This window comes from Channa argus, chromosome 3, assembly GCF_033026475.1.
Source record: "Channa argus isolate prfri chromosome 3, Channa argus male v1.0, whole genome shotgun sequence".
In the NCBI taxonomy this organism is placed as follows: domain Eukaryota; kingdom Metazoa; phylum Chordata; class Actinopteri; order Anabantiformes; family Channidae; genus Channa; species Channa argus.
The window spans coordinates 28305391-28317487 of record NC_090199.1 but is presented as its reverse complement, the minus strand read 5'-3'; the positions used below and the strand labels follow the sequence as shown (position 1 = coordinate 28317487).

The window sequence follows — 12097 nt, the reverse complement described above, 5'->3', positions numbered from 1 at the left end:
GTGTTTCTGTGTTTGGTCTATTATATAATTTGTGTTTAATTACTTGTTTTATGCTTGTTTTCCATCTAGACCTTTACAACCCATTGCTGATTACCCGGATCAGGTGTGTTCACTCAAAGGTGGTGAAAGAGTGTGAGGGCCCAAGAGACAAAGACTGAAGGCATGGTGGAGTCAGGGAATGTCCAGTGGTAGAGGGTTAATGTTACCACCTCACACCACGAAATGTTATCAGTTAGATCCACGTGGCTGTGTCTTTTCTAAAGTTGCACATTTTCTCTCTGCTTGTGTCGGTTTCCACCAGGTACTCTGGTTTCCTCCCACAGTCCAACATGTGCATGTTAGCTTAACCGGTGACTATAAATTGCCTGTAGGTGTGAATGTGAGTGTGTATGGTTGTCTGTCTTAGTATGTCTCTTTGTGTTAGACCAGAGATTGATTGGTGACTTGTCCAGAATGTACCGTGCTTTGCATCCAGTTACAAGCAGCATACAGTAAGAAATTGGAAAAGTAAATAACTGTGTAAAAACCTTTATGATTTGAATAGAAACCTCAAAAACACTACACAATAAATGTAACTTATTGACATAAAAAAGGACACAGCTGAACTCAAACCTAACAAATCCCCAGGTTGTGTCTTGACTAAATTGATACTGAAATCCTAGACCATCAAATTGATTGAAATGTACATTTATAAAATTACATGCCTCAAGAGGAAACCTGTTATAAAAGTGTTTCTATCAGACACTGACTTACTTCTATCAGGGACTCAAATCAGAAAAAGCTACAAAATGCATGAGATATTTGTCTGACTGTGATTGAATGTAACTTTATAGATTAATTGACATATTATTGACCGCAATGTTACAGACCTCTGACTTCTTCCTCTTTCTCGTTATTTATTTAGAAGCATGTTCTTCTCATGTTCATTTTACATTAAAATCATATAATTTTATGAGTATTTACATTACTGACTCATCTGATTATATTTTATTAATCAATTAATCCATAAAATCACTTTCCAAAAGCCTAGGTGACATTTAGCTTGACTGATTGTCTGACCCTTCAAATCATACACAAACTACTATCAAAACTGGCCACCAGAAAACATTTGGTGCTGTTGGCTCAAAATAAATTATTCACACAAAAAAACAAATTGATAAGAATAGCATTGATACAATGCAAAAGGTGCATGCACCCTATGTCAGGGGGATGATCTGTAAACCGAGTAAAACCCACACACCCCAGTTGCCCACTTCAGTCACTGATATTCACTCAAGCTAGCAGGTGACTGGGCCGTTCAGTCATGATTACTGTGGTGGTGGTGTTGAGGTTTCTTATTTAACTACAGTGGCTTCGATAACATACACAAACACATATGTCTCACAGGAACAAAACTTAAAATGTTACTTGTATGACATTTTTTGTTTCAATTATTTTTGTTTCTCACCTCTCTTTCAAATTGGGCTTGGTCATCCTCTGTGTCATCCTTTTATAGTAAAGGTCATGGGGGAATGTACCAAGACTGGTATGGATGGGGAGCAGTTGCTATGTCTTTGGAAGAAAGCTATTAATAATAACTATATTACCAATGATAATAATTGCAATTGTGGCAAAGGGCTTCATTTAAACTGAAGCCAAAATCTGTGGCTTCAGTTTAAATGAAGCCCTTTGCAAAGAAACGGATCATTGTTATTGAGGATGGTAATCATTATTGAACTTGCTTCTTCTCCTTTCTTTCGCACCATGTCAATCACATCTCGTGCTTTGTCTTGTCTGGATTTGATCCTGGCTTCTTCACCCTCAGCATCAGTTATAACCCTGTATTGCTGAAGATCATCCAGCAGCTTGTTGAGAACAGGATCAGACACCCTCTCAACAAAGCTTGACCGTGCCCCTTGCAGCTTCTTCTCCGCTGAGACCTTGTTCCCCATCTGTGGCTGAGTTTCATCTGGACGGGGATGCGGTGGTGAAGCTGGAAAAAGAATATGGTCATATTTTAACATAAACGGGGAAGCAAGTGGAATTTTAAAAAGTAAATAAGAGCATGCCCATTACTTTAAAGGACAAAACCTAGTGATCTCAGAACTTTACAGCTTTCATTTAGCTCTGATCTGTTTGTTACCAAACATACATCCATCAGCCACCCAGTATTATGGTGGGTTAATGTTGTGGCTGCAATAGCACCAGGTGGTATTAGTGTTGCTGCTGATCGGTGCACTGTAATACTCGCTGAAAAGGTTCTTTCATTTCCCAAAATATTGGTGCAGTGGTTTTTAAGGGTTCTAGATAACACCTGCTTTAGTTATGTGTTAAGTAATAATATTACTTATGATAGTAACCAAAGCCAATTACTCAGGATCCTTTTATTTGGACGTGGCAGATCCTCGATAAAATGAACAATGCTGGATATTTTAGTAAAAACCATGATCCGAGAGAGAGAGAGAGAGAGAGAGAGAGAGAGAGAGAGAGAGAGAGAGAGAGATCATTGCCCCAATATCCCAACAACAATTACATCTAAAATGTTATTTTGGCCGAATCTAAGTACAAACCAAAAGCTCCTGAGTGGTTTGTGATGGATCTGCTACCGGGACAACAAGCTCAACATGACTTTGGATTAACCAACATATCCTGAATCAAGTTCAATCATCAACAAACGTATCCAGTTAACCGGTAATTCAGATACAGGGAATGGTGTCCAGCTCTCTTCACTTTCATTATGTCTATAATCAGCTGCTGTGTCTATACTACAGACTGTAGCCTGTACTGCAGTTGTCAGAATTCCGGCTGTGACATTAGTCTTTTGAATATAGCATTTAAAAATAAAAGCATCATGTGCCTTTGTTCATACAGCTGCATAGTCCTAGTGACAGTTGTTCTGTGTTAATGGGATACAGTGGGATGCAGTAAGAGGAGTCACATCTCTGACTCTGTGTCTGAAATCCTTTACAGCCTGAGTGATGATGTCTTTACCGGGGAGATAAAGACAGTGCTGCCAAACTTGTGTCCCGTCTGGATCTTGAACCATTAAAGTCACTTCCTCTGTGCTTGTTGTCAGGGTGATCTCAAATGATGCATGATAATTTGGTCCAAAATTCTTAAAGAAATGTGCATGCTGAAATACAATGGAAACCATTAAATACAAATAAAAGGTTCATTATTGATGTGTTGCTAATTTGGTCAATTAAAAATTTGCTGTCAGAAGAAGCAATGTCTAATACTCACCGGAGGCTGGATTCTGTAGCTCTCTGGGTCACTGTGGAGACTGTAATGTTTGTCAATGTGAAGTTGACACAAAGACGGGGCCTGGATGTACTCAGAATTATCATGTTGTGCTTTTACCTTCAGTGATATCAGAACATTTTGTTAGAGGGATTTAAGGTTAAATAGTATTATTCAAACAAAAGTAACAAGAAGCAGTGACAGAGCGTTTTACCTCTTGCAGAGGCACATTGCTCGGTAGCAGAATCACACTGAGGATGAGATGTTCTCTGTATGTTGGTCGCAGAAACAGCAGGACTTGGCCATTTACCGGGGTCGTCACAATCTTCTTGAACATGTCGCGTACAATGCCAAAGTGAGAGAGGTGCGGGATGTCTATGACCACATGGGTGTCAGTAATTTCCAGTGGCTGTACGATGCTCATGCCATCATTAGTGATGTGGACAACAGAGAGGCTTTCGGAGACTAGTGCTGTGAATATCAAGGAACATACAACATAATTATACGTTATTTTCATGTTCATTATTGACACCTTGGATAAATACAAAAATAGACATTTCTGTTGATTCATTGAGTAATTACATTACTTACCAGGATAAGGTTCACAGTGTGGGAGTTGCAGCTGACAGATGGAGCCCTGAGGACAAGTGATGCTGAAAAGAGGTCCTCCAGGTAACTTACCAGCCAGTTGGAGGACTGTGTCATCCCAAGGCTTAGTGTTATACACAACTTCACCCTCATGAGTCACATTAAATACCAGCCCAGTCAAAGAACACTGGAACACCCCTGAACTGGGGAACCTGAACCTGTAAGGCACAGAATGGTTTAAAGAAACACGACTTTATAACAATTTGGCTCTTAATTTCCAAGTTTCATTCAAAGTTTTAAAAAAGGCTTCACCTGGTGTCAGAATATAATCCATGCCAGTAAGCACCATAGTTTGGTATATACCCTCTCCTCCAACATATTGCTCTCATTCTAAAGGCCTAAATAGGGATGGTTTGCAGAGTCCTGTAATGTCTCACACTAATGCTACGTGTAGCTCTTTATATCTCTGCACAATGTGATGTGATCTTCTCTAAAGCTACAAATAAAAACAAACAACATTTCTAATATTTCTATTATCTTTTTATGTCTTCATTGAACAGACCCATTAAACCAACAAAGTGAAAGTGGAAAAATTAAAACTGTTTTATTTACAGGTTAAACCACCTTCGGCAGAAATAATCTCAACTTAGTTTTTCTTTCCACTGTATTTAATAATTTAAATGCACTTTAACACAGATTTTTTTTGGGTCTAACCCTAAACCAGTGTACAACTAACCAAACTATGGTGTTTTCATTTGCCTTTTGTATGGCTAGGTATTAATTTTGTTACTTTTATGGCACAAAACAAATTGCTTCAATCCTATTAGTATTATAGTACAAAAATCCAATCAAATAAAATATTAATAAATAGAGACTGTCTGTAGTTAATTACTATTAATCACAAATTACTTTCTTTAGTACTAAGCAAATTATCTACATTTCAGTTAAAGTACAAAAGTACTTCACTAAGAAAACAATATATATTAAACAATTATGATTATGGTATTTATGGCATAAGGGTCAAAGATCATTATTGGTAAAGCTGGAGCTGATTATAACCACTTTCTGTCCTGAGAGGTGGTTAAGCTGTAATGATACATCATCAGTTATTAGTTCATAATATTTAAAAGAGAAAAAAAACCCAGGTGGTGTTAATTTCATGGCTAAGGTGTAATATATTTAATGACTTTTATTACCGGTATGAAATGCCAGTTCTTTTTGTTTTCACCTCAGGTGTGAAGCTTGAGTGAGCCTGGAAACATAGAGACAAAATAAAGTTAATTGTTTTGTTCACTGATTTTACTGTGTGATGTGGTGCTATAAGAAACAAATATTGTATACTAACAGCATTAATATCCTGCCTGACTACACTGGTCAGGGCCAAAGAGGATCCAAAGAAAACGGTGAACACCGGGTAGAGAGGCTCAATAAAAGTGGTGTGAAAAGTATGAAGGAGAATTTTTGTGTCACCAGACAGCCAGTAGAAAGACAGAATGCCAGACGGCCAGTCTAAAAACAGTCCCAGTCTTCTTGATCTGGCGAGGAATGCTTGGACATCAATGATGGGAACAGGTATAAGAGTCTCCTTATGACCGTCATAGAAAGAATAACCATCCCATCCAGTGACACTGTAACACCAGGCCTTGTCACTCCGTATAATGTTTGCGTCCAACAATCCTTTCCGCTCTAAGCTCTTATATACCACACCAATATTCACACACCCTTCCCACTCCACCTCCCAGTAGCAGCGTCCCGTCAAACCCTCTCTACAGAGGACTTGCCTCTCTTCATCAAATCTATCTGGGTGATCAGGATATGGCTGCTTCTCCTTAGTGTGGATCACTTTCCTGTTGCACTCAGAAAGAAGTAGGTGTTCATTCACTGTGTTGGGGTCAAGGGTGAGATCACAGGCATCTATCAAAGAAATAATAAGAGTTAAGCTTTAGTTCTGACCATTTATTACAGCAGAGTAAAAATGGAGTGAGTAACACCCGGAGCAGCTTACACTCGTGCAGAAGATGTGGGTTTGCCCAATGCTCTTCATTATGGTCCATACTGAGACAGAGGAACACCGTGAGACAGTGCTTTTATTCTTGCTGTCATTAGCTTAAAAAGCATTAGAAAAGCATTTGCAAGAAGAAAGTACAGATGCATTTCTAGATGCAATAATGTGTTGAAAAAACATGTTTTGGTACTGCTTTAAATTACTGCTCATAACTTACCGTGTAACTAAACCAAAATTAAGAGGGCGCATTTCTGTAATAATGGTATTTCTGTAGACTTGTTGGTGTCTGGTAACAAAATCCAAGTTTAGAGAATAAGGTCATAAACAGGGAACTTGAATATACTAAGCAATTCCCAACAAATTATATTAACTATATTCTATAATTACATTGTATAACATTTATGTTCCACTGCAATGTGCCTTGAAGGATGGTAGTGGTAGTGGGTTGAAGCTGTTTTAGCTATTTGATTGGATTTATTTAGTTGACTGGTTTAGTTACAAAGCAAGTTCCAAGCTTAAATCTAAAGCATTTTTTTAATGTGAAGGCTCAACAGTATACTTACTTGAGTTTTTCCAGTCTACATTGTGGGTCATCCAGTCTCTCAGAGAGCAGCTTCACTCCTGTCTCTCCTGGGTAATTGTAGCTGAGGTCCAGCTCTCTGAGATGGGATGGGCTGCATCTCAGAGCTGAGGCCAGAGAGGCACAGCCTTCCGCTGTGATCCCACAGCTTGACAGTCTGCAGACATGAGGATTCTTATTAAAACCTGCGCCTCATACAGCCAATTCTGCACAATATCTAATGAGCTGCATTAGGAGGCCATGCCACACAGATTATCAGTACCTTAGTATCTCCACCCTACATTTTGCGCTGGCCAGTCCAGCACAGAAAAGATGCACTCCTAAATCCTTAAGGTCATTGCGACTGAGGTCAAGCGTTCTCAGCTGAGAATTGGAGCTGAGAATCGTGGCAAACACTTGACAGCATTTACTTTTCAGGTAACAACCACGCATGCTGCAATCAAGACAAATATACATCATGATTGACTATTATATTAACAAGAGAACAAGATGAAAATGTGATCCTACTGCAGTACATATACAGTCCCAGCTACTTGGAAATGCTGCTCTCTGTCAAAAGGCAGCCGTTTTTCACCATTCAAGTTTCTCCTGTTGCCTAATAAAACAGATTGAGCATTAAATGTGAGCAATGCTCATGTTCATCTTCTTTTGTTGCAATCCGATATGTTTAATTTACTTTGTTAAATAGTGCTCTTTCAGCGCATTAGTGCAAAACACTGCAATTTATTTAAATAATATTTTAACATATTTCACTCACAATTTACTAAAAAAAAAAAAAAAAACTTACCTGAATTCCTCCAGTTTACATACTGGGCCAATCAAGGCAGAAGCTATAATAGTTAGCAGGCTTAACTCATCGTTGACTTCTTCATACTTTTTCTTCTTCTCCCCCTCCTTTAAAAAATATCCACTATAATCCCGTGGATAACCATATATGCAGTCAGTCAAGTCCAGCACTCTTAGAGGTGATTGTTTTGACTGAAGGATGGAGGCCAGTGTATGGCAGTTCTTAGAAGACAGAGCAAACCCAGACAATCTGTACAAGACATCACAAATTCTTTATGAGTGCATACTCATCTTATGAGTATATCTTATGTATATCTTATGTAAGAATTACAAGAATTGCAAATGTAAGGCTACAAAAATAGAAGTCAGGAGAACTTCTTTGTGATGATGAACTTACCTCAGTGTTCTCAGTTTACAGTGAGGATTTGCCAGTAAAGCGAAGACAGTGTCAGGGACAGGAACGATGGCATTAGAAAAACACACCAGGCAAAGTTCTTGCAAGCACGAGTCTGCTGACTGAAGTATGGAGAGTAGTGTATCCAGGCAATGACCATCCAAGTGCTCACTCTTGAGTCTGTTACAAATCAAATCAAAACAAACCAAATATTAGCTTAGCTATGAGAGACAGTGACAACTGTGTGTTTATGCTTTGATACATACAATCATTAAAGAATAAAATATATACACTAAAAATCAGTAGTTTGTTCTCTCAGAGGGAAACGCTGAGACGGACCCTCATCACAGTTGACTGAAGTGACTTTTTGGTGTTTAATCAGAATTCATATGGTACTTACACAGCTTTCTTGCAGTTCTTCATTTGCACGACAAGCTTCCAAGTCCCCATAAATGGTGTTATGCATTTTGTCAGATCAAGTTCTTCAAGCTGTTCCCCAGATATCTGCAGCAAGGTGGACAGTACTGCACAATCAATGGGTGAGAGTCTTACTCCTGAAGTTAGATACATGCTGATGTCATTCTGAAAGCTCTCTTCTTTAAGCTCAAATTTGCAGAGGAAAAGGTTCATGCACCTCTCTGCTGGGATGTTTCCTGCATTAAAGTTTCTTAGGTATCTCTTCATGGCCTCAACTGTGTCCGAGCAGCTCTTTGTCTGTGGTAATAAACCTTGTAGCAATGTCTGACTGGAATCCAACGAGAGTCCAAGGAAAAAGCAGAGAAACAGATCAAGCTGACCTTTTTCACACTGCAAGGCTTTATCCACAACCCTCTTCTGCAACTCAAGCAAGTCCAGATCTGTAGGGTCAACACCCAGAAAAGACTTCAAAGTGCTGCTGTTCTTTGTCACACAGCAGTGGAACATATAAAGAGCTGCAAGAAACTCCTGAAAGCTTAAATGCACGAAGCTAAACATCTTTTTCTGGTACAGACCGCGTTCTTGCTTCAGGATTTCTGAACAAAACCCACAAAACACCGAAGTGTCGTCAACATTAATGTCACATTCTCGGAGGTCCTCTTCATAGAATATGAGGTTTCCTTTCTGCAGCTGTTCGAATGCTAACTTGGAGAGATTTAAACTCACGGCAGCATTTTCAGATTTTGAGGTCTCCTTTGAGATTTTTTCCCCATATTTCTGTGTTGTTCGTTGTGTTTGAATAAGTAAATAATAAATGTACAACTCTGTCATTGTCGTCATCTTTTGACTCCTCTGGTCACTCCATCCTTTATATACCTCAGCAGTGATCCAACAGAAGATTGGGATATGGCCCATTAAATAGAAGCTTATCATTCCTCTGAGACAAGACATGACTTCATTGGCTTGGCCCCTGAATCTCTTCCTAAAGTAGTCTTCCTTCTGTTGGTTGTTGAATCCTTGCACTTCTGTCATCTGGTCAATGTATTTAGAAGGAATCTGACTGACTGCTGCAGGTCTGGAAGTTACCCAGAGCAGGGCATTAGGCAGCAGGTTCCCTTTGATGAGGTTTGTAAGCAAGACTTGTACTGTTGATTTCTGATCTATTTCACTCACTCGCTGACCCCCATCAAAGTCAAGTGCAAATCTACTTTCATCCAAACCATCAAGGATTATCAGAACTTGCCTGTTACCAAGTTGTTGTGGATCTTTTAATAGTTTCAGTTCAGGGTAGAAGTGAAGAAGAAGCTGCAGAAGACTGTACTCACCCACTTTGACCATGTTCAGCTCTCTAAAAGGGAGTACAAACATGAACTCAATGTGCTGGTTGGATTTTCCCTCTGCCCAGTTTAGGGAGAAGTTTTGGACGGCTACAGTCTTTCCAATGCCAGCTATCCCTTTTGTCATCACACTGTGGATGGACCTGTATTTTGCATCTTGTTGCTGGGGAGTGTTTCTTCTCGGGTTGAAGATATTCAGAGGGTTGATCTTCTCGTAGTCTGGCACCACCTGTGCCGATCTCTCATCTGGGATGTTAAACTGATCCAGAATCTCATGTTGTTTGTAAGCATATGCCTCAGTCTGTTGAGTTATGTAGAGTCTTGTGTAGATATTCTCGAGTCGAGATTTACTGGCGGATGTACCCTCACATATTAATGTGAACTTTTCTCTCAGATGGGCTTTAAGTTTCTCTTGAACATCATGCAAACTCCTTTCAATGTCAGACGGTCTGTCAGTAGGTTCAGAATGTCTGCCTGCCTCTCTTCCGACTGCATGTGGTTTGTCAAGTTGTAATGATAAAGTCCTATAGCTCTCGCTTATTTTCTCCCTATAGGGGAGAAAATAAAATTAATTTTAACTTGCCACATGCATATACAGTACATCCACAGGTGTGTGGGAATAACGACTTTTTCATCTTTTGAAATGACCCTTTCCCTCTTTCAAAGGCCGTTAGCTCATCTTGTTTTTGTTTTTTTGTGCTGTTTTATTTTTATTTTCAGTGAGTTGTAGAGAGAAAGACAGGAAGACAGTGAGAGAAGGTACAAAATCAGCTGAAACTGAACTGTAACTGGTCGCCTACCAAGGCACTCATTTTATCAGGGGTGCTTATAGATTTTGTTGGTTGCTGGGCTGCAAGATAAATTTGGTGCAGTGGGCACAGTTACAGCTGACTTACACCGTGCTGTTCAATGTCAGGAAATCCCCAGATTTGTGAGGCTATGGGAAGAGAGTTGTAAATGTTCTGGACTAACTTGACATATACAAATACCTCTAGTCTGTTATTATAGTAACATTTGCAAAGAAAAGCAAAAATGTAGAGTAGGATCCAACCTAATGTTAGTATTAGAGATTAGATTCAGATTGTGATTTACAGTATATTCTCTTCCCTTTGACTGACAGTCCTGGGGTCCCCAGGGTCTGCAATTGAATTACTGGTCAAGTGAGCAGCTTTCAGTGGAATTCATGTGGCACCAGTTCTTTCACCTATAGTGTTAACATAAACATGATTCCTGCATGCATTTCAGAATAGCCACTAAGGTGGTGGACAGCCAAAGCAGAAAATATGGATTTGACTGAGCTGACAGAGGCAGCTCAGTCAAATCTTTTTTTTAATTTTTAAAGGTTGTCATATGGATGGCTGCAACTTGCCCCATCTCATGCTTTTAAAGTATTACATACATTTGAGTCGCAAAGAATGACTATTCATTACTGATTCATTTTGTTGATTGTTTTAATTAAAATGTCAGAATGCCAGTAAGCATTCCACATAGCCAAATGATTGTCTTTTCATGTCTAATCAGCCAAATATCTGAACAGCAAAAACAAAAAGTTGTTGAGGACTGGGTTTCCTATATAAATGTTTTACAAGATGGTGGATGTCACATTCAGCATTGTGCTGACATTAAAAGGTGACTTTACATCATGCTATTTCATAAACTATGCGCTTACCTTTCCTCTAACTGATCTTTATCCTCGGTGATTGCCTCCTCTGCTTGAAGCTTTCTCTCGTTGCCTGCCATCTTCCTTACAGCCAGGAAGCAGCCAAAGCCAAAAGCCAAACTGAAGTGAAACTGCAATGAAGGGATTCTGAGAGGCAGACGAAACGAGGGTAGAACGGCATTTCCCGTACTGTACAAAACGTTTTACTTACATACCGAACAATAAAGAGTTCATTCTTGGCTTAACGCAATTTACGTAACTTTGGTTATAAGACTGAGGTTATGTTATCTCCCCGCCTCCCTCTGCTGTGTGAATTGTTTAGCGTATGACAGGTCACAAACCAGTGAGAGCAACTTTCGGAGCCGTTTCTCTGCACGTCTCGTGAAACGTCATCCGTAAAAGCCCAAGTACTTTTTTAATTCAAAGTTTTTTTTTTAAATTAAGCTGTATTGAAAAGTATAGTATCCGACGTTCAAAAAATGAGTTTAAATTCATTCTTCCAGTGGTTAAGAAAGTATTTTTAAATGAAGAATTTACCCAGTAACAATAAATTATTAACAACAAGGTCCAGTTTTTAATCCAGAACAAAAATACCAAATTTCATACATATTTCCAACCAAAGGAAATGTATAATAATCCCTTTCATGTCTCTCCAAAAGGAATAGTCTAATTCACAGAGAAACAGATTATCTACATGCTGAATCAAAGTTCGTATATAACCACGTGCAGATCAAACACCCGAAAGTGTTCTAGCTCCGCCCATTTTCTTGAGGATGCGTTGTGTCCTGATTTATGTGGACTTGCTGTATGTATCCCATAATGCCTTGGGCGCCAACCAGCGCTCTTGGCGGGTAGTGTAATCCAAGCTGAGAGTTGAATATAAATTCTTTTTGATACTGCAATTTTTTTTCATATTATACCGCCTCGGATGTATAATATGTGGAATGTGTTCAAATAATTTGTTTTTGTAAATTCGATGTGCATTTTCGGCACCGTGAGAACCGTCCTGCCGATGAGATAACGGTAATCTCAGCAGCCAGCAGCCCAGATTCTCAGAGGACCTGAAGGACATCGCCCTCCGTCATCCTGGGGGACAAAAGACTTATCTCAG

General features: G+C 39.3%; 1 protein-coding gene across 2 annotated transcripts; it reads right to left on the bottom strand.

The window, feature by feature from the left end:
- Positions 1 to 512: 512 nt before the first annotated feature.
- LOC137124036 (NACHT, LRR and PYD domains-containing protein 12-like) lies at positions 513 to 11577 on the bottom strand. 2 transcript variants are annotated; one of them, XM_067498637.1, is made up of 14 exons: positions 10996 to 11577; positions 7973 to 9874; positions 7576 to 7752; positions 7180 to 7428; positions 6655 to 6825; positions 6376 to 6549; positions 5813 to 5862; positions 5153 to 5721; positions 5004 to 5059; positions 3811 to 4025; positions 3434 to 3690; positions 3223 to 3339; positions 2971 to 3112; positions 513 to 1972 (listed from the first exon to the last, which is right to left on the bottom strand). In XM_067498637.1, the coding sequence occupies exons 1-14, from the start codon at positions 11064 to 11066 to the stop codon at positions 1650 to 1652; spliced, it is 4473 nt and encodes a 1490-aa protein (XP_067354738.1). In that variant the 5' UTR covers positions 11067 to 11577; the 3' UTR covers positions 513 to 1649. The 2 variants fall into 2 exon arrangements, with proteins under 2 accessions (XP_067354738.1, XP_067354740.1); XM_067498639.1 differs by lacking the exon at positions 10996 to 11577 and having other exon boundaries at positions 7973 to 8076; positions 9315 to 9456.
- Between the last annotated feature and the right edge of the window lie 520 nt (positions 11578 to 12097).

Coding starts and splice junctions, on each gene's coding strand:
- LOC137124036 (XM_067498637.1), bottom strand. CDS start 11,066: ATGGCAGGCAACGAGAGAAAGCTTCAAGCAGAGGAGGCAATCACCGAG. Junction 7,429..7,575: donor TGTAAACTGAGAACACTGAG/GTAAGTTCATCA, acceptor TGTCTTGTACAG/ATTGTCTGGGTTTGCTCTGT. Junction 4,026..5,003: donor AGAACTGGCATTTCATACCG/GTAATAAAAGTC, acceptor TGTGCCTTACAG/GTTCAGGTTCCCCAGTTCAG.